Source organism: Melanerpes formicivorus, unplaced genomic scaffold (assembly GCF_026170545.1).
Source record: "Melanerpes formicivorus ecotype bairdi unplaced genomic scaffold, bMelFor1.0.p_v2 SCAF_12, whole genome shotgun sequence".
Classification (NCBI taxonomy): Eukaryota; Metazoa; Chordata; class Aves; order Piciformes; family Picidae; genus Melanerpes; species Melanerpes formicivorus.
In genome coordinates this window covers 16050073-16072011 of record NW_027142364.1, presented here as the reverse complement: position 1 = coordinate 16072011, position 21939 = coordinate 16050073, and the positions used below count along the sequence as shown (strand labels likewise).

The following is a 21939-nucleotide window of genomic DNA, read 5'->3' as shown; positions in this document are numbered from 1 at the left end:
TTAAAATCGTCTGCTGAGAAATGTCTTCCTGTTTCTTTAAAATACTGTTAGTGTAAAGCTCCTGGGAATGCACTGATAGAAGAACATGGTGTGCAGGTCCCTCTGTGTGGGGTTTTCCACAGGCAGCTCTTTGACCTTGCCCTACATGAGGAGTTTCAGACTTTCATTTCTAGACTCCCGACTGCCCTCTCTCCCTATCGCGCATTCACCTTAGCTTTCTAAAAAGGCAGTGGCAAATCAGATTGCATTAATGGAAAACGCTGTGGCCTAGAAAACAGCTTTTACTGCTGACAGAAGGAGCTGATGAAATCTGGGCTGGTAAGGTATGCTATTTTTGACTGTGAAAAGCAGCATTTTTCTGAAGGTTTGCTGAATGCAGTAATGTGATTTTGTGTTCTCCTTTGTTAGTCATCTTTAGCTGCTGCTGCCGCTGGTAATGGATGCGGTTAACGTTAAACATTTAATCAGCTAAAATATGTCTGTCTGCTTTTCTTCCGCAGAGTTTTGAAGGATTGTTATCAGTTCTATATATTTTCTGAAGTCAAAACCAGCTCAGAGGAGATGAACAGATAAATCCATTACAGCAGCCCCTGAGTGCGAATGAATGATTATGTGCAAAGAAATCTGTCTTACCAGCTAAAGAGGTGCTTGTGGTAACCACTGGCTTGTGCTGCCTTTCTCCGGCCTCGCTGTGACCATTTAATGAGGTCTGATTCAGACTAATTCCCACAATCTGTAGATTTTATTCCCTGCTGAGGCTGGAATATTTGAATGTCTCTTCAGACAGTTTTCTTTTTAATTAGCACAGCTGATTTGTTTCAGGTTTTTTTTTTCCGAAGGCCACAACCTCTGTCCTGATCTGGGCAGGTGAAATTTCGCAAGCATGTTATCATGGCTCATACCTCAAGCATCCGGACACACCTTCCTAATTGTCATTTATATCCGCCTGTCATTGCCTCTGGCATTTGCTGAGTTCACATTTCCATGTGATTTACTGCAAAACACTTTGTTTAACAAGAGGGTAACTCGCACTGAGAGGGAAGTCCCCCTCAAGAAGCTGAAAGGTTCGCTCTCATCTCTGTTTTCTTGAGGCAGATGCTAGCAAATCAGTCTGTTGCTGTCAGTGCTTTAGACTTGCATATATGAAGAATTCTTGAAAATGGAAAACTGACCTTGAATCTGGGAGTGCTTTCAATTGCAAATGCTCCTTGTCCTGGGCTCTGTGTGTGTAACAAGGCAGACAAGCTCTGGGGCACTGCGTTTCATCCCTGGTTGCAGAAGTTTGCTGATGAGTCAGCAGCAGCTCTGCAAGCGTTCAGGTAACTGTGAAAGTATTTGGGTGCTAAAGTTGTTTCTGAACAGCAGTTCTAGGACGTTTTTTAATATACCAGGGCAGCTGCTCTGTCTTCTAGACTCAGGATCTTTTGGTCCTGTCTGAGGGTCCTGGGTGCAGTGGAGAAGGAGCCTGGTCTGGACTCCTATGCCTTTGGCTTTTTGGGACACAGGCTGAGCAGGGGCCTTCTGGTGTCACTTTCCCATATCCAAGGAGCCTTTAACCAGTGGTCATGGCATTGCAGGCCATGGATGAGTCCAGTGTTAGGTTCCCATGTGAGAGTGACTTTCCTTCTTTCCTTGTTGCTTTAAGGCACTCTGACTTGGGGAGATCTAATTCAGGCCTGGAATTTGCTCTCCTTTAGTCAATTATTCAAACCCTGTGTTCCTCTGAATCCCTAAAATCACTGTATGGATGAGCAGAGCTGTTTGTGTATTCCAGGATAAAGTCACTAACATTTGCAATGTCAAAATCCACTTAATGTTGCCAAGGTGACTTATATGGGTCTTTCTAAAGACAGGTTGTCTTCAAGTCATCATGGGACACAAGCAAAAAGAAAACCCAAACCATTAAGTGGCACATTCACAAGATATAAGCAAATGCATAGGAATAAAATATAGCCAAAACCCCATCTCCCCTCTCCCCTAGTAGGTTGCTGATCTTGTGTATTCAGGGCTCTGCTTGGCACAGTGCAAATTTACTGACCCATTAGTGGAAGCACCTTTGTAAAGGGAAAATACATCTAGAAAGTAAACTTGACACATCAGGCACTCAATAACCAATTTGTTGCAACCAGCACTTTTCCTCCTGCTCTACTTAACTGCCTCAAGCTCTGATGTGCAAATTCCAAGTCTTGGTTCTGTTAGAATCCTGGGTTTGTGTGGGTCTGTGTTTCTTAATGACTGGATGCAGGCAAAAGAGTTAAGTAATTTACCACACTCCTTGCTTGCAAAGAATATGCTGATCTGGTTGCTAGTTTTGGAAAGAGCAGGTTCTCCTGTGACTTTGGGTAGGCTAATGAAGCTTTAGGTAATCACACTCAAACAAATGGTGGTCCTTAAAGGATTTCTGCCTGGGGAAGTCTAACAAATCTGTGATGAACTCCATTCGAGTGGTCAAAAGCAGAGTGCAAATAGCCCTTGTGAGGTGAGCGTGGAGAAGTTGTTTCATTTGGTTGTAGGTGGCTGCTGGGGCTGCTCTTGAGGATCATCAAGGCACCACAAGTGTGTGGTGCCTTGAAAGCTGACAGTCACAGAAGCACCAAGAAAGCAGTCTAGTTCTGCAGAGTGGTTTTCTCTAGTTTTGGATGAATTTGCTGATAGTTGACAAAGGCAGAGAGAAAAAGGGAATGTTTCTGCCTCAGGTCTTTTTGGCTGAAGCTTGGAAGTGGAGACTGCTCCATATGAATTTGGGTTCCCCTGAAATTGAAAGGTGTGCTGAAACTAGAGATCTTTCCTATCCAAGTACAGTTGTTGGTCTGGTATAAGAGCACTTCCTTGACAATCCTTTAAAACCTCAATCTCCTAAACCTATCCTAGATCCAATTTGGATGCTGCTGATAGCATCCTGTTAATTATTGAGGCAAAATTAAGTCTCAGTATTGTATAGTGAGAGCAGATAGAAGTAGCTCTGTGAAGAAACATGAACTGATAACTCATGTCAGAAGCAGCCCAGGGTGATGGAGGCGGATGTGAGTCACATGTCAGCGCCAGAGCGAGTGAAGCCTTGGTGAGCCTCACTGCCTGATGCCTTTGCTAGAGTGAATTTTTGTGGCCTGGACTGAAGTCAGTGGTGCTTTTGGCCATTTCTAAATAGCTCTGTGGTTATCACAATTAACTTCTCTGCTTATTATCTTGCATTAATTTGTATCCTGTAGATATTTGAATAAGTAGCTCTGTCATGTCAGCTATGAGGGCCCATGAGCCAAAACGGAGTGTTGCTTGCTTTACTTGCCAATAGTTTTGTTGGAGATGGATGCTATGCCAGATCAGAGGCAAAAGTGTCTTTTATCACTTTCTCCTGATTAGCAGCTGTGTGACATCCAGCAGGAATTTAAAAAGATGTTTTTGTTCTCCTGTGTTCACTGCTGCCAGGGCAGAGGCTCTGGAGATTGGTCTGTGTCCCAGGCCATGTGCTGACCCCTCTAGGTACCTGCTTTGGTGACCCAGGGGCTCAGAAGGCTTCAGGTAATGTGACAGCCCTGCTGGGGACAGCTTATTGCTCCTGCTGGGTATGGGACTGGCCTCCAGTGATCTGAGTGGAGAGAGGGAGGAAACTCATTGTTTGGACATCAGTGCTTGCTACTGGAGCCACTGGAGAAGTCTTAACTTGCTTTAGTGATTGGATTGGCCATGGGCTCATTCTTCGTGCTGGGTCTTGTCTTGTCTTGGAGCTGCATTATCATGCCTAGATCCATGTGCTCCCTGCAGCACCCATCTCATGGGGGAGCAATAGGTACTTCCACTCTGTAAGCTTTCAGGCCCTGTGGTTTTGCTCTAGTATGGATGTATTCATACTGTGGATCTTTAACCTGGGGTGAGCCAGAGGGTCTCTGTCACTCCTCTCCAAATTCACTGTGCCCATCACTGCCCTGATGTGTCTGCCTCAGAGCCTCCCTGGAGCTGCCTGGCAAAACCTCAGGTGGGCAAGATGACACTTACCAAAACTATTCTTGTTCATGCCTAACATCACTTTCTGCAGCTCTTCATGGTTTTATTTAATTTTGTGTATTCTTTTTTACTGTACATTCCCATGCAAAGGGATGTTTTCTGTGGCACTTTGGAAGGAAACCTTGGCTTAGAGCATTCATCAAATACCTGCCTCTAGAAACAAGCTTCCTTTCAAATCTTATCAGGTGATGTCTCATTGCATGACTGGGCCAAATCCTGTACCATCAGAGGGGCAGGGGTGTTGTAAATCTGTGGGTTATCTGGGCCCTGAAGATGGATGGGCAGAGCTGTGATGTAAAGATACCATACATCAGCTAAAAGGAATTGGTGCATGATGTGTCTTGTGCATACAGGATAGGAGAGGATTTAAAAGCTAAGTCTGGCTCACATTGTAATTCCTTTTATCCAGAACTTACAGCAGCTACTCACAGAACTGGTGTTTCTCTGGGTGTTCTTATTCTGAACCTCCTGCTTGCTGGTCCTGCTAAAACAGGTTCCCCAGACCAGCCTCTGTCCATCTGGTGCTTTACTTCACTTTTCAGGGAGATGTGCTGATGAGAAGAGGCACTGAGTACAGGCTTGGAGGAAATCTCTGCCCCTTGCAGAGCAAGCACAGAAGTGTCAGCATGGTGGAAACCATTCATCAGCACAGCCTGGACAGCAAGCATGCAACTTTCCTTCTCTTAGATTAGTGGAATGCTACTGCTGCCATCACCTTCAGGATGTTGAGATAGCAGTGCAGTACCACTGCTGTTCATTTGCCTATTTCTGTTCACAGCATTCCATGTGGCAGGAGTTGGAAGGGACCTTTGGGGATTTTTTTGAGTCCAACCCTCCCCCCTTGCTAAGTAGTCACCCACAGCACGTTGCCCAGGATCACAGTATCCAGGTGGGTTTGGAATGTCTCCAGAGAGGGGGACTCCACAGTCTCTCTGGGGAGCCTCTTCCAGGGCTCTGACACCCTCAGAGGAAAGAAGATTGTCCTTATGTTCAGATGGAATCTTCTGTGTTCCAGTTTGTGCCCATTGCCCCTTGTCTTGTGGCTGGGCACCACTGAAAAGACTCTGGCCCCATCCTCTTGCCCACCCTTTAGATATGGATAAGCACTGATGAGATGCCTTCTCAATCTTATCCTCTGCAGGCTAAACAGTTCCAGCCTCCCCTAGCCAGGGATGCTCCAGTCCCTTCAGCATCTTTACAGAATCCCCTGGACTCTTGAGTAGTTCCCTGTCTCTCTTGAACAGGGGAGCCCAGCATTGGGCACAATACTCCAGAGGTAGCCTCCCTAGGGCAGAGTAGAGGGGCATGAGAAACTCCCTTGGCCTGCTGGTAGTAGTCACAGTATCACAGTATCACAGTATCACCCAGGTTGGAAAGGACCTCGAGGATCATCGAGTCCAACCTGACACCGCAGACCCCATGACTAGACCATGGCACCAAGTGCCACGTCCAATCTCCCCTTGAACGCCTCCAGGGTCGATGACTCAACCACCTCCCTGGGCAACCCATTCCAATGCCGAATGACTCGCTCGGTGAAGAACTTCCTCCTCACCTCGAGTCTGAACCTCCCCTGGCGCAGCTTGAGACTGTGTCCCCTTGTTCTGGTGCTGGTTGCCTGGGAGAAGAGGCCAACTCCCTCCTGGCTACAACCACCCTTCAGGTAGTTGTAGAGGGCAATAAGGTCACCCCTGAGCCTCCTCTTCTCCAGGCTAAACAATCCCAGCTCCCTCAGCCTCTCCTCATAGGGCTTGTGTTCAAGGCCTCTCACCAGCCTTGTTGCCCTTCTCTGGACACGCTCAAGTGTCTCAATGTCCTTCTTAAACTGAGGGGCCCAGAACTGGACACAGTACTCAAGGTGCGGCCTAACCAGAGCAGAGTACAGGGGCACTATGACCTCCCTGCTCCTGCTGGCCACACTATTCCTAATGCAGGCCAGAATGCTATTGGCCCTCCTGGCCACCTGAGCACACTGCTGGCTCATATTCAGGTGGCTGTCGATCAGCACACCCAGGTCCCTCTCTGTCTGGGAGCTCTCCAGCCACTCCGACCCCAGCCTATAGCTCTGCATGGGATTGCCATAGCCAAAGTGCAGCACTCGGCACTTGGACTTGTTGAAAGCCATCCCATTGGACTCTGCCCATCTTTCCAGTCGGTCGAGGTCCCTCTGCAGAGCCTTTCTACCCTCTAATTGACTAACATCTGCCCCTAACTTTGTGTCATCTGCAAACTTGCTGATGACTGACTCTACCCCTTCATCCAGATCATCAACGAATATGTTGAAGAGGACAGGGCCCAGCACTGATCCCTGGGGGACACCACTGGTGACTGGCCTCCAGCTGGATGCGGCACCGTTCACGACCACTCTCTGGGCCCGGCCCTCCAGCCAGTTCCTAACCCAGCACAGAGTGCAGTGGTCCAATCCACAGGCTGACAGCTTAGTCAGCAGTTTGCTGTGGGGGACGGTGTCAAAGGCCTTGCTGAAGTCTAGGTAGACCACATCCACAGGCCTCCCCACATCCACCAGGCGGGTCACCTGATCATAGAAAGAGATCAGGTTGGAGAGGCAGGATCTGCCCTTCCTGAATCCATGTTGGCTGGACCTGAGCCCTTGGCCATCCTTCAGGTGCGCAGTTATTGCTGCCAGGATAATCTGCTCCATCACTTTCCCTGGCACTGAGGTCATCTTAATGCCCCTGACAGTTTTGTGACCCAGTAGATTCAGCACTATGAATGATATGCTTCTTCCCAGATAACTCCCTCTCTTGCTTTTATTTATTGGTGATAAAGGACTGTCACAGATAAATGAGCATGTTTTCACTTGACTTGATAATTTACATGGCATTGCTGAAGGTGATTTATAATTTACACATGGGAAGGATTTGCTGATCTCATTAATAACTTTCCAAACATCTAGATAAACATGCTATTGCTCTGAATCAAGTGAGCTTGAAACAGCCAAGGTATTCCCCTGCAAGGGCTTCTGGCACTCCACTCTTTCCCAGACAACAGAAGTTTGACAAAAGAATGTGGGAACTGCCAAAAGGTGTTTCTCCTCACAGCCACCCAGATCACCCTAAGGTGGGAGATTTCATCTATTCTTGCTAAAGTTTTCTTTTCTATTAAAATGCTTGTTGACAGGGGCAGCTTCCCAGCTCTTTGATTTTTAAGTAGGGACTGTATTTCACAGCTCTGAGCACTTGGCCCATGCAAGCATTTCTCTGCATCCTCTCCAACATCCTGCCAAAGCCTGCAATGCAAAAGAGCAGGTAAACAGTCTCCACCAGCTTCCCTCTACTGCGGCTGTGAAAGGAGAGTTGAGACAGCCCTGGATATTCCCTGCTGAGCATGCCAGGTTGTTGCCACGAGGTTTTGTTTGATCAGGAGTAATCACCTCCTCTCTTGCACAGGCACCTCGTTATCTGGAGATTTCCCAGTGCTCCGTACACATTCATTGCTCAATTAAACCCACAACAGCTTTTAGGTGTATCTATTGTGAGTTTTATTGCCACTTTTTAAGTGGGTAAACTGAGGCAGGGATATTGGAGTTTATGCACTGTCTCTCGTTACACCCTTCAAATAAAAGGGCCTGAAGGAACAGCCTTCTCTCTTGCCCTGCTCCCTGCTTCTTTCTTGCCATTAACTTCTGTGAGAAAGGGTTGTCCATGCACAAGAACCTCTCCTGATCCACAAGGAGGTAAGATGGAAGTTGAATAGCTGGAAGCTAATGAGCAGAGGGTGAAACCAGACCTCCTTGGAAGGGATTGAATGATTTTTCCTCTTAATACTGAGATACACGCAGAGGAAGGTCAGGCAAGCTGTCCTCAGAGCCAGGAGCTGGACCTGGGTGACTCTCCTCTTGGTCTGAGCCCTGTTGTGGAGATATCGGACCATAAACGAGAGCAAGTGTAGGAGGATAGCTTCCAGATGCATGTTTGGGATTTGGTGAGCCCAGCAAGGAGCAGATAAATATTCATCCTGAATATCACACCTAGGAAAGAATCAAGGAAAAAAATCTCTATTACACAGCACAGTACAAAATTTCTAGAGAAATTCTGAGTGGTTTGAGTCTTTCAGAATGTCTTTGGTAATGACGCTGTGTTTAAACAAGGGTGCACCTGCACATGCCCCATCTCTGAGACAATTAAGGGACAGAAGTAGCCCTCTGACGAGGAAAGGCTGAGAGACCTGTGGCTGTTTGGCCTGGAGAAGACTGAGAGGAGATTTACCAATGCAGATCCATATGTAAGGGAAAGGGATCAGGAGGATGGGGCCTGACTCTCTGCAGTGGTGCCTAGTGACAGGACAAGGGACAACAGGCACAAACTGGGACATAGAGATCCTGGGCAACCTGCTCTGTGTGACCCTGCTTTAGCAGGGGAGTTGGTACTAAATGATCTCCAGAAGTCCCTTCCAAATCCCTACCATATTGTGAGTCTTCTGAAAAGTGTGATCCATGCAGGATAAAGGAAAATAGACCCTGAGCAAATTTAAGGAGAAAAGGACAAATGACTGAGCTGTTGTTTTCTTCTTAGCTTCCTGCTAAACTTTGCCTTGGTAATAAAGTGGCCACATGCTCCAAATAGCAAAGGGCAAAGAAGAGAGAAGCGACTCATCTATGTATGACCCTCTCTAAACTGTCCTGGGTAATCAAGTATGAAGCACTTAATGGATCATGATTTGCATGCCACTGTTTTGATTGATGTACTAGTTACAAGAGGATTGATAGGTTTTTCACAGTGGTGTTGATGGGAGTCTCACAGAAGCACCTCTGTGTATTTTCTGCCATGCTGGGGGGAGCCAAAGCAGTGTGTGTTTGAAGCCATTGTATTTCCAGCATCTTTGTTAAATGGTCAAAAATAGTGCAGAGTTATCTTGCCTAGACCCAGATCTCCCTAGAACTGTCTATATTTAGGCATCTTCTAAAACCTTTGTGTCAAGCAACACTCTGGGGAGACCAAAATAGCTTTTCTTTATTTATTTTTCCTTTTAAATAATGTTATACAGCCATTTAGAGAGGATGTGGTGATTAAACCATATTAAGGCATCTTTCTATAGCTCTGGAGATGGGAGCTTCAGCTTTGTTTTGGGCTGTTCACAGTTAACCCAAGACTGAAAGAAAATCCCCGAAAACCTTACTTTTTCGTTTGCTGGCATGACGTGGCTCCCTCAGTCGTGATCCACGTTCAAACAGTAGCAGAAAACATTGCAGCAAGGCCGAGTTCTGCTGTGAAGTGAAATTTCTGTTGCACAAAGGAGACAGCATTAAAGGATTTGTGTGCAGGATCAATCCACAAATTCTTGACAGGAGACAATTTGTAAAGGGTATTAATGGAATAATTATTTCAGCCAACTCACAGTGGCTCATCAGCATGGATAAAATACAAGAGTTTCTAAACTAACTGAAAATAATGGTTTAGATCGTGTTTTAGGATTGTAGGGGTTGGAAGGGACCTCAGGAGATCGAGTTCAACCCCCCTGCCAGAACAGGATCATAGAATCTATCACAGGTTGCATAGGAATGCATCCAGAAAGCCTCCACAATATCTCTGGTGACCCTGTTCCAGTGCTCTGTGATCCTCAGAGTGAAGAAGCTTGTCCTCAGGTGCAACCTCCCGTGCTGTAGTTTATATCCATTACCCCTTGTCCTGTCCCAGGGTGCAACTGAACAGAGTCTGTCCCCTCCCTCTTGACACCCAGCCCTCAGATATTTATAAGCATTTATTAAATCCCTTCTCACTTTTCTTTTCTCTAGACTAAAAAGCCCCATGTCTCTCAGCCTTTCCTCATCAGGCAGTGCTCCAGTCCCTTAATCATTCTTGTAGCCCTCCATCAGACTCTCTTGAGTTAGAGCTCTGTCCCTCCTGAACTAGGGAGCCCAAAACTGGATGCAATGTTCCAGGTGAGGTCTCATCAGGGCAGAGTAGAGGGGGAGGAGAGCCTTCCTTGATCTGCTGGACACACTCCCCTTAATGCACCCCAGAGTACCCAGGAGTACCATTTGCTCTTGGCCACAAGATGCTCTTTAATACCCTACCAGAACGCTCCAAGCCCAAGCCGCTCAGCCGATGCTCGTTGGAGGAGCAAATAAACATTTTAAACAATGTCAATTACGCGTTACACCTTTCCATGTCAAACTGCTCAGGCTGCTACTGTGCTCTATCATTGGCTTCATCTCACCTTGGAGGTTTAATTGCCTTTTGACAGAGCTGTTAAGATTTAGGAGATGGGAGATAATCACCTGCTGGCTGGACAGTGCTTTGAGATACTGATCTCTCCTCCGAACAGTGCTTTTGCAGGGCTAGGGAGAGAAGCCTGTGAGCAGGTCTCCTGACAGGAGGATTAGGGCTTGTTAATGTGGATATTCAGGCCAATTAATCGGCTTGCACATGAGTATGTTGTAAAACTTCAGCAATGATTCCTCTTCCCCCCCCTACCCCGTAAACAAAGAAATTTTAAACACCAACTCCCACGATTTTCTGTATTTTATCTATTAGAAACAACACTTAACCTCTTAGTTTGTTTACAAATCTGTTGGATCTCTGACTGCTGGTGCTGCTTTTGTTTGAGGGAAACCCATCAGCTCGTGCTTTCTAATGGAATAATTATTTGAAACCGATTAGTTGACTCATCTCTTAAATCTCACAGCTTGTCTCAAGGTGATTAAACTTTCCAGGTTAGATGAAGTCTGCAACAGGGCACGGTTGACAGCTTGAGTACTACGACATGGAGAGCATCCAAATGCTTGGCTCCAGCGGGAGGATTTTAAAAGATCCTTTTTAGCACTTGCACAAGTGTGATGGCAACGTTAGTTCTCCGCTCTGAAAAAGGACGCAGCCACAGTTGCTGGCTCTGAGCAGGGGGTCTTTATCACCCCGGAGCATCTGTGTATTGTTTAAATACATAAAAAAATACAATGCAAACCATTGAGGTGCTGAGTCCCCTGTTCAGCAGTCAATTGCCCTGTACTAAAGCGCTGAAATGTGGAGTTTTGTCTGTTTTAATTGCTGAGTTAGAGCCTACAGCTCCCTGGAAGGGAAGGGACACGTCCTGGGGACGCTGAAGGCTAAACAATCCTTCCTGTGCCGGCCGCTTCGCTCGCGATTGCCAGTCCTAGCAGAGATCTTCCTGTAGAGAGCAGAGCAGGTTGGGATTTTCCTTCCTTGTTCAAAGCACTGGCTTGTCACAGAGAAAGGAGTTCCGGTGGGTTGTTTCTTTCCGCAGTCAGGAATTGTTTCACCCTGCCCCTCGATCTTTAGCTTCGTAATATTCACTTTAAACCCCAGAGCAGCAAATATTCTGTCCAGGGACTAGCTTTAGTTTTACTGTGTCTTGAGACTTTTCAGCTGCCTTCTAACACAGAGCAGGAAGCAGTGTATGCAAGCAGTGTTGACAGATGCACGATCAGGCACCTGTCAAAAATCAGCAGCAGTCAGCCTGTGGAATGTGTCAAACCTGCCCCCAACTATATCCTCTTCCCTCCATACCAGAGCTATAGCGAAGCTGGCTGATGAATACAAAAGCGATTAATTCATATACCTGCGATGAAGTTTATGTATTTTTTTGAAAGGGTGGAGTTTTTCAGCAGTTGTGATCTATTAGCCAAGCAGTGAAGTTCAGAACAATTCTTGTTTTATAAGAATAAAAGCTATTTTTTCATCTTTTTCCCCCACACGTACCTGTTGAACTTATTTAACATAGCAATTGGATATGTGTTTAATGTTTTCTTTTATGCTTTTGACTGTTTAGTTTCCTCAGAAAAGGGTGACTGATAACATAGGTTGCAGCTTTTTAAAGGGCTAATCAGCATAATTCTATTTCTCTTTGTATGAGATACACGTTGGCTTGAGAAGTTTCTGTAGCAGATAACGGTAGCATTTCTCTGTGTAAATCCCAGGAGAACTGACACAGTGTTGCTCCAAAAAATGCTACCTCTACAGCAAGGATTCAGAGATGCAATGATGCCAGTGGTGCCAGAGGTCTGTGCACACAGTATGTGGTGCCCAAGTGCAGGTGAAAATGTCTGGTAATTGACTTGGAAGGTTGTTAAGATAATGATCCCTGGGCACCCCGGGCCTCCATGATTCATACACCTTGTGGTTTTGCTTGTGCCTGTAGCTGTCTCATGAGCAGATTGCTGCTGAGGGGAAAAAAAGGTGGTCCCACTGCTCAGTGAGGGAGACCTAGTGACCAAGGACTACAGCTTTGCACAGAAGGCCTGCCTGCATACCTGCAAATGTAGGTACCCCTGTGCACTGTCAGTGGCTTAAACAGAGTTTGGGTTTCACACCCTAGTAGATTTGTGGTCTTGAGGCCCTTTTTTATTTCAGGGAAGGTTTAGGCTTCCTGTTAGGAAGAAGTTCTTCATAGAAAGAGTTATTGGCCATTGGAATGGGCTGCCCAGGGAGGTGGTGGAGTCACCATCACTGGAGGTGTTTAGGAAGAGACTGGATGGGGTGCTTGGTGCCATGGTTTAGTTGATGGCGTTGGATGATAGGTTGGACACAATGTCAAAGGTCTCTTCCAACCTGGTTAACTCTATTCTATTTCTGTTTTGAACTTCCTATGTTTGTACTTAGTCATGGAGCAGAAGCACCCCAAAGTCAGTCTGGGCTCCGTCCCTAGTTTGTGTTTCCTCCTGTCATTCATGAGCAGAAATTTACTCTTAGTGTGTAGAAATACTGGTTTTTCTCATCAGGGATACGAGTTAAATGTGGGGAACTCCTTTTAATTTGTAGCAATCGCACAGCCATTAGCAGGAGGCAAAGATCTTACAATATGCACATCAAAGGAGCCTGACATTATTTGGAAACAGCATTTGGTGCATCACATCCAATTCTACAACTTGACTTTTAAGAAAGGCTCAAGAGAAAGATTTTCCTTTTTTCTTTTTCTTTTTTCCCCCTTTTTCTTTCCCCCCCCCCCCACCCCCTCCGGCTTCTAAGGATCTTTATTTGTCACCCTCAGGGGCCTTACAGTGAGTAATTAGATTGGACTAGGAGAATGACTTAATTTTACAAGAAACTCATTAATTCATCCTATTTAAAATCTTCTCATTTCACCCCAAACCCAATTATGCTTGTAGTGGCAATGATCTGGAAAGGCATTGTCTTGTCGGTATGAGGGGGCCACTGGGACTCCTGCGGTATTCATGTCGGGGAGACAAGGGTGACTCCCTTTCTTTGACTTCTAGGTCAAAAGAACTAGTTGCTGGGACAGCTTGACAATTAGACAACCCTGATGAGCATTTGGAAGTAAAACAGCTGTACAATAACAGAGGGGTTCATGGTGCGGGGCAGAAAGCTCATCAAAAGAGACTATCCAAACAATTGCGTTCTATAATTAACACACAAGAATCTGCTCAGAAATGGTAATAACAGTAAAAGAGAGCTGAGGAGATGCTGCTGGCAGATGTGGTTTTGTTACAAGCTGAGAACGAAAATCCATCCTCTTCAAGCATAAGAACATAAGGGGGGGTGGGGGAAATTAAAAGTAACTTTTTGTTCTGGGGGGGTGCAGTTAAAACATGAGCTTAAAATATTTCCAGAGGAGGAGGAGCGGTAGCAAAAGTAACCAGGGATGAAAAACCATGAAATGTGGTATCAAAGTATCTCTTTTGCCCAAGTCTTTAAACACATTTTTTTTTGCTCCCTGGAATTTATAAACCTGACACTGAAGTATCTTTTCTTAAATTCTTGGCATTGTTCTTCATTTCACCAAGAATGCTGTTCTAGGGGCTTTCGTTAAAGTTGGCTACAATCATTGCTTTAAAAATGTTTTGCCTCTTCTCTTCCCCTGCCTGTTCTGTACCTCCCCTCTGTACATGACTGCTGTTTGCTGCTGCAGCAAATAAGCACTTAGAACATCTATGTCCAATTTTCTTTTAAGTTCATAGACTTAACTACATTTACTTGAGAAAAAACTGTGTTTCTCTGCCTGTTTATTAGCTCCCAATCTGGAAGTCAGTATTTTTCTTGGTCAGAGGATGAGGCAGCAAGCAGGACCTGTTTCTCCCAGCTGTGGTCCCTGGTTGTCAGGGCTGCTGAAGGAGCTGCTTCCTAGCAGCTGCCACCTTTGGGCTGGTTTGCTTGGACCTTTTGAAGCATCTTTCTGAGGAAAGGCTGAAAGACTTGGATCTGTTAAGCCTGGAGATGCAAAGACTCAGAGGGCATCTTCTCAATACTGATCACTATCTAAAGGGTGAAGGGCAATAGGATGGGGCCAGACTCTTTTCAGTAGTGCCTGGTGACAGAACAAGGAGGAATGGGTACAAACTGGAACCTAGAAGGTTCCACCTGAACATGAGGGAAAAACTGGTTTCCTTTGAGGGTGCTGAAGCCCAGGACCTGGCTGCCCAGAAAGGTTGTGGAGTCGTCTTTAGTAAGATTCCAAATCTGCCTGGATGGCATGCTGGGCAACCTGCTGTGTGTGACAGGCCTTTAGCAGGGAGGTTAGGTCTCGAGGTCCCTTCAAACCCCTACCATGCTGCAGTTTTGTGACGGTCCCCATTCGACTTCCTGCTCAGAGCTCAGCCAGCCCTGCCTGACTCTAAATCTCTTCCCTCCCTTTTGTCGTGGGTGAGGAGCAGGGACTAGGAAAGAGCGTTTGGAGCTCACAGATTTTTATTATCAGTTTTTATTATGCAGTGTAGTTTTAATGATTTAGGAACTCATCAACAGAGATTGGGATGATTTTGCTTTTGCAAAGCTTTATGCTTTGTGTGTGTGAGGAACTCTTAAGCAGGTCAAGCCTTTTCCAAACTGATGGAAAGATGCCTTGCTGTTTTAACAAGGGTGAAGGAACGATTTCAAGAGCATGGATTGGAAGATATCTTTTTTTAAACAACTTCAATTTAGCAGGAGTAATTTTTTAACACCTCACACACACACACAAAAGGGAGAAAAGCTTGCAAAAAATGAGTTCAATCCAGTTCAATCCATATAGTTTGCTGTGACTAAATAGAGTGTGAGTAGAGCCCCTTCCATTAAGATGAGTTGTTCAATAGTGAAATTGCCTCCTGAAAGTTTCTAAGAGAAAAATCATGATTTGGAGAAACCAAGCAGGCAGAGTTTGCAGTCCACAGAGGCATTCTTTTAGTTTTATGTGTTGATCTTTTTTGAGCAAACCTCAAGTTTGAAAATCAGGTTTTAATGAGAAAATACAATTGGAAGAACAGCTTGGGGGAAACTGCTATCCAGATTACACTGAGGTGCCAAGATTCTTCAGAGCAGAGTTCGCAGTTTTAACATGTATGATTGTAGTAAATCTAAAAAGAAAGAGGTATACAATAATGACCAGCAGCATCTGACAAATGTTGTCTCCTTCTGAGAGAAACAGAAACCAAATAGATTTTAACATTAGAAACCAAAGATATCATGAAGTATTTCCAGCAGGAAATAGTTTCTTTGAGTTTTCATTGTAATCTTGTGGGTGATCAGAATGTGAGAAAAGATTTTAGTTAAAAAATAGTGAAAAAACCAAACAAAGAAAAACCCCAAACCAAAAAAGCCCTTCCCCCCCAAAAACAACCCAACAAAACCCGCCAATAACACCCACCCCACCCACCCCCCGAGCCCACCAACCTAACAGAACTAATTAAGGCAAAGCTAAGGAACTGAATTCCAAGTTTGCATTGCACATGTGAAGCAATCTTTTGACAATGGTATCTTTCGAAAGCCCTGCAAGAAGCCCATTCATGCCAGGTCTCACCCAGCAAATCCTTCTTAGAAAAGCAGCCGCAGGAAGATTTGTCATGAGCAAGCAATAAAGACTTTCAGAGAACAGGTTCTGTGCAAGCTTCTCCTTTGCCTACTAAATCAACTTTCCAAAAGAGCCCATCTGCAGCTGTAACACTGCTGGCTGTAATAGGTGTGTCAGCAGGACTTCACGCAACCAGCAGCTTTTACTTACAGGATTAGATGTGAGTTCTTAAGGCATAGCACCCCAGAGCTCTTAAGGGCAAAGAGCTACTGGTTTAATACAACACATTCTCTAATGTCTTTTTATGCCACGTGCTGAAATGTGGTGGGTGAATCTTGGAGCACGCTGAAATGGAGAAAATGAAGTGTTTGGGTGTAGGTGCTTTTTGAAGCAAAATGGCTGTGTGTGCTTCAGGAACAGCCACTGCATTTGGAGAGCTTTATTCAGGGCTTGAAATATTAATGATCTTGGCTTAATATAGTAGAAAACAAAATACAGCAAATTAAACCAAGGTGGGGGGAATATATCCTTGCAGTACAGACTCTTGACCTTGGAGTACCCACTGAATCCATCTATTGCTTTTTAAAATACTGAGCCTGAAAAGACAGTGAGGAGGAGGAATGGTCACAAAACTTGTGGTATTTTCCTGCCTTTCCATCAGTATGTTACAGCTCAATCAGGATCTTCAGCCTTGTACTGGATTGTTTTATCATCTGCATGTTTTATTACCAGGGAGGTGCTGAAGGCAGATATCTGTTTAATAATTTCTGTGAGCAGTGACATTAGAGGTTCTGTGTTGTATTTTAAAACACTGAATAATAGAAAGAATTTTGTGGGTAAGACCAGACAGCCTGGGCTCCCCTTATTCTCTTTTCTCATGCCTTGTCTTTATGGCAGCAAGGTTCTGCTTGTTGGGATCTTTCCTGGTCACATAGAGGCTTATCTGTATTGCTGAGTTGAACTGTGACAGAGGAAACCAGGAACAATATCTGAGATCAGCATCTGCCCCTTGACTGCTGCTGTTGTTAAGCCAGGCACAAGATGATGTGTAGCAATAGTACAACCAGATATTGCAAATTGTGTCAAAAAATGAAAGGTAGTTTTCCATGCTGGATATTTTTTCTTTTTTCTTCTTTTTTTTTTCTCTGAGCAGTTCACACCACAAGCAGACTAAGCTATTTCACACAAGTTAGTGTGGCTGCTTGGCTGCGGTGGGTTCATGTTCATGTTCAGGGACTAATTGTCTCCAGTGTGGGGAGACCCTGGGTTTGACCCTCCTTTACTCTTCCTGCCAAAGCTGTGGCTTCTGATTTTAATTGAAACCCCAAGGTGGTTTGAAGCATGGCCAAAAAGCACCTTGCAAGTTGAACCTTATCTAATAGCATGGTGCTAGTAAACTCTGGAAGCATAAATCTTGCTTGGTTGAGCAATGCTTGTGTTAAGACCCTCTGGTCCAGGAACAGTGGACTAGACTCCCCAGTACACATTGTAAATTTAGGAAATTCCATACTGGTTAATAAAAGTGAAGTAACTTACTGTTTTATTGAATGTGTTGCCAAAATCCCTTTGCCTTTCCCACTGGAGAGCCTTCATAACAGAAGGAAAGAAGAGAGGATTAAGAGAAGGGTAGAATAGATTATGGAGACTTATTTGCAGCCTTTCAGTACTTCACAGTATCACAGTATAACTTAGGTTGGAAAGGACCTCGAGGATCATTGAGTCCAACCTATCAACACAGACCCATGACTAGACCATGGCACCAAGTGCCACGTCCAATCCTCTCTTGAATACCTCCAGGGATGGTGACTTGAAGGGGGTCTCCAAAAAAGATGGGGACAGACCTTATATCAGGGCCTCTTGGGACAGGACAAGGGGTAATTTTTTTAAACTGAATGAGAGGAGACTTAGACTTAACAGAAGGGTGGTGAGACACTGGCTCAGTTTGCCCAGAGAGATGCTAATGCCCTGTCCCTGGAAACATTCCAGGTGAGGTTGGCTGGGGCTCTGAGCAACCTGATCTAGTTGAAGATGTTCCTGCTGTCTGGAAGGGGATTGGTCCTTTAGAGGTCCCTTCCTACCCAAACCAGTCTGTGATTCTGCAACTGAATGGATGAGCCCCATCTGTGTGAGGCTTGCACCCCATGTACTGAAGCCTGTGCAGAGTAGGGAAACCCTGACAGCTGCGTAGGTGATAAATGATGTGATGTGAGACATGGTAAATACTGGGAACGACACTTCCTTTTTGCCTGGGTGTTTTCTCTGTGCTGTGAAGTGCTGAAAGCCAGTGGTGATGTTGGTAGTTTAGCCAAGGGAGACATTTCTAGGATGACATACCTGTTAGCCACCAATAAAATGTGTTATTAATGATGCTACTGAGTTTTTTCCAAGTGATGTAAAAGTAGCCATTCATGTAAGCATGGTGTTTCTGAAGGTGATGTCACTGAGAGCTTGCCAGCTGCACATGGGACTGGTGGCAATGGTGTAATCACTGCTGTGCCTGGCTTTGAGGAGGAGAGAGTATGGCTGATTTCCTCCCCTGGGAAGAAGCAGCCAAATAAATGCAGCCTTGCCAGGAGGAGATGTGCCATTTCCGGGCATGTTGGGCTGAGGGCCTTGCTGCCAATCCCAGTGGGTTCCTGTCCCACTTCCTCTTAAAAATTGGCAGTGTCTGACTGTCAGCTGCCATTCCTTAAGTGGTCATAGAATAAACCAATTGCTCCCTTTTTGTTATGCTCCGTGTGTGTGTGTAAATGCAGGTGGACATGGGTTAAGCAACAGGCAACTTCACAGTAGGCACAAAGAGGCAGCTGATTTTCTGGCAGTGTCAATAAAAGAGCATAATTTTTATATTTTTTGCAATCTCCAAGCCAGCTTTTGAAATGGCTCTTGTTGGAATTAGGAATCAGTATCCCCTGACACAGGATTACTCATTAAGCATGTGATGATTGTTAATTCTTCACCTGGGGCTAAGAGGACATCATTAGATCTCTTTGAAATGTCTCCTGCCTTGATTTTGAATAAGTAAGCTAGCAATTTATCACCACAGCCTGGACAAGTAACACTCTCCCTTCCTGTTTCTCCATCCAGCTTGCAAAATCGGATACTACAAGGCTCTCTCGACAGATGTGGCTTGTGCCAAATGCCCGCCTCACAGCTACTCCATCTGGGAAGGCTCTACCTCCTGCACCTGCGATCGGGGCTTTTTCCGAGCTGAAAATGATGCTGCTTCCATGCCCTGCACTCGTAAGTTGGTCTTTGAACAGTCCCTTCCCCTTTAATCAACCGTTTCCTCTCTTGTCTGTCTTTGAGTATGTGTGCAGGCAGTACTACCTGGAGATGTGTGTCTCTAAGAAGAGTCCTATGTTGTTCTGAGAGCAATGTTCAGTAGCTCTTACAGCCCTTTGCAGATGCAGTTTGTTTTATGGCTCACACTTCTGGGAGAGAAAGTGTTAGTCCTCAGCACTGAATTTCTAACAGTGAGATGGCTACACCAACCCTTGAGAGCTTGTGGCCTAAATAAACCAGGAGACTGGGAGGAGACAGGACTGTAAAAGAGGAGTGACTTGCACACCTTAGTAACAGAGTTGGAAATAAAATACAAGTCAAAGTTCATGCCTGAGGACCTGTCCAGTACATCACGTCACCTTTTGTCTCTTTAAGGCTTGACAGTTACCAAAATTGTGAAAGCTATTCCCTTAGTAGTATGACCTAGGGTAAATTGGTTGTATTTATAATCTCATTTGTCTAATTTGTTCAAAATATAGCTGCTGACCCTTAGGAACATCAAAGTGTTCCTCTGAAAGGGGTGGTAATAAAAAAATCTTAAGCCTTAATGAATCAAAACCCCCAAGTAGGGTTTATTTTATCCTCTTGATAAATACACTTAATGTACAGCAAATGGAATTTGCTTCAGTTTCAGGGAGAAGAGGCAGGACGGTGCACTTGAGCACGTGCATGGGGTTGCTGGAACAACTCCTTGTCCTCTGTTTTGGTTAATGGCTCACACAGCCAAAGACCTGAGGTTCCAGGCATGCCTTGGTGTTAAGTCATGATCATCTATAGTTTTCATGTCTATAGCAGGAGAGTGGTTTGGGGCAGTAAGTGAAAGGGCTGTGTTTTAGCAGAGGATATCCATGTGTGGCTTTCCCTGAAAGCTATTGGAAATGCTTCCAGTTGTGGGGAGTTCAGCTGTATATTTATGTAGAAAGTCTCTGTGTGTGTGTGTGCCTCTGAGTGAGGGAAGGCTGAGATATTTCTTTTGTAACATTTTAATATATTCCAAATTAATTTTGGACAGATGACTCACATTTAAATAAATCTTAATTTCTCCCTTACATGGCAGAAACAAAGTATGTCTATAACTAAGCCAGCACTCATCCCTTCTGCATAGCCCCTTGATTCCAGCTTTTATTCAGTGATCTCTTTTTCAGCTGTGAGTTTTGCTGTGTGGTGGTTAAGCAGGTTTGGGCATAGCCAGGAGCAGCTGCTTTGGCTTAGCAGGAAAGTAGAGGGGTCCATATATCCTTTGCCAAAACTGACTGGGGATGAAGGTCTGTATTGTGAAACCTTGCTGAAGTGTGTTTACACTAGGAGACATAAAGCTTGACCATTATGATTCAAAAAATGTCTTTTTGCAACTATAAAACTATTGTTCAGATGATGCACCCTAAATAACATTATACCAGGAAAAGTTTCTCTTAAAGCCCTGTGAGTGATATCCTGATCAAATTGAAATCAAAATAGTGATCAACTGGTTGAATTTAAATAGACATGTGCAGTGAGTAAATGTATGAGGAGAGAGCAAAACACTTCCAGATGGGGAAATTGTGAGCAAATGAGATGTATGTTTGCTTATATTGCAAAATGAGCTCTTCTTTTGTCAAGTCCTGGGCCTGCTTCTGGCACCCTTCCCCATTCCTGCTATTTGAGGCCACTTAAAGCTGAAGTCCCTGATCTTGATCTTTTACCCTGAAAATAGAAAGAGGGAATAAAAGGCAGGGACCTTGGTGCTGGCTTCAGTCTTTATCTCTGCATCACTCTAGGAGGATTTGGTGTGCAGAATCTCATCCACAGTCCTGTCTCTGGAAGTCCCATTTCAGATTGGAGTTTTCCTGTAGCTTAAGGGCTTCTTTTTTTGTGATTCAAGGTGCAGGAATATTTGGAAGTTATTTCTGAGCTAGCTTTTAGGGCCACTTTATTCCCTCACTTACTGCTGTGCTCACTGATGTCTCGTCTTTGAGATTTACCTTAGCAGTGTTTGAATGCTGTTGTGATGGTGGTACCTGCACAGGCACAAAATGCAGCCCTGCGTTTGGTGCACCTCTGCATTGGGGTGCACAAAATGCAGCCCTGCGTTTGGTGCACCTCTGCATTGGGGTGCACAAAATGCAGCCCTGCGTTTGGTGCACCTCTGCATTGGGGTGCACAAAACGCAGCCCTGCGTTTGGTGCACCTCTGCATTGGGGTGCACAAAATGCAGCCCTGCGTTTGGTGCACCTCTGCATTGGGGTGCACAAAACGCAGCCCTGCGTTTGGTGCACCTCTGCATTGGGGTGCACAAAATGCAGCCCTGCGTTTGGTGCACCTCTGCATTGGGGTGCACAAAATGCAGCCCTGCGTTTGGTGCACCTCTGCATTGGGGTGCAGGAGGCTCCCAAATGATTTGCTGTGGTCCCCCCATTGAGTAGCCTTCTACCCATGCGCTTAAGATGAGTGACAAAGTGTTTAGGCCTATGCTGAAGGAAGCCCCTTTGGAAGAAGCTCCTCCCTTTTGTCTGTCTTTCCTGACAAGGTCTGGAGACACAAGGGAGCGTAAACATCAAAGGTTCCTTCAGACAGATTCAGGCTCTAATCAGTTCTTACCAGTTGGTTAAACCAGGTGACAAACCCAATTCCCTTGTGCTGACAGCCATAGTAATCAGGCACCTTCTTTGTTCATTATGCTCTCTTTAACCTGGGTATTCTCATTCAGCCCTGCATTTGGTAATCACTCAGTGTGACGGCACACTAATGAAGAAATAAAACACAGTATCTGAGATCCATTCTTCTAGCAAACAGATAGACTCTGCTCCACTGGCTTGTAAAATCAGGTTTCTGTTCACTTGGTGAACTATTAGACCGGGTGAATAAATGCAACATTGGGTCATTTGGAGACAACACCTGGAATGGACTGGGGATTGATCCTTGCTTTATTATTTCTGAACACTTTTTGAGAGGAAGAACTTCAGCCTTCATAGGATG

General features: G+C 45.1%; 1 protein-coding gene across 1 annotated transcript in view; it reads left to right on the top strand.

Moving 5' to 3' along the window:
* EPHA4 (EPH receptor A4) overlaps positions 1-21939 on the top strand; it is a 119299-nt gene that overhangs the window by 25919 nt on the left and 71441 nt on the right. Inside the window, exon 4 of the mRNA XM_068145474.1 lies at positions 18787-18942. Within this exon, the coding sequence (XP_068001575.1) occupies positions 18787-18942 (156 nt within the window). The remainder of the gene's footprint in view (positions 1-18786; positions 18943-21939) is intronic.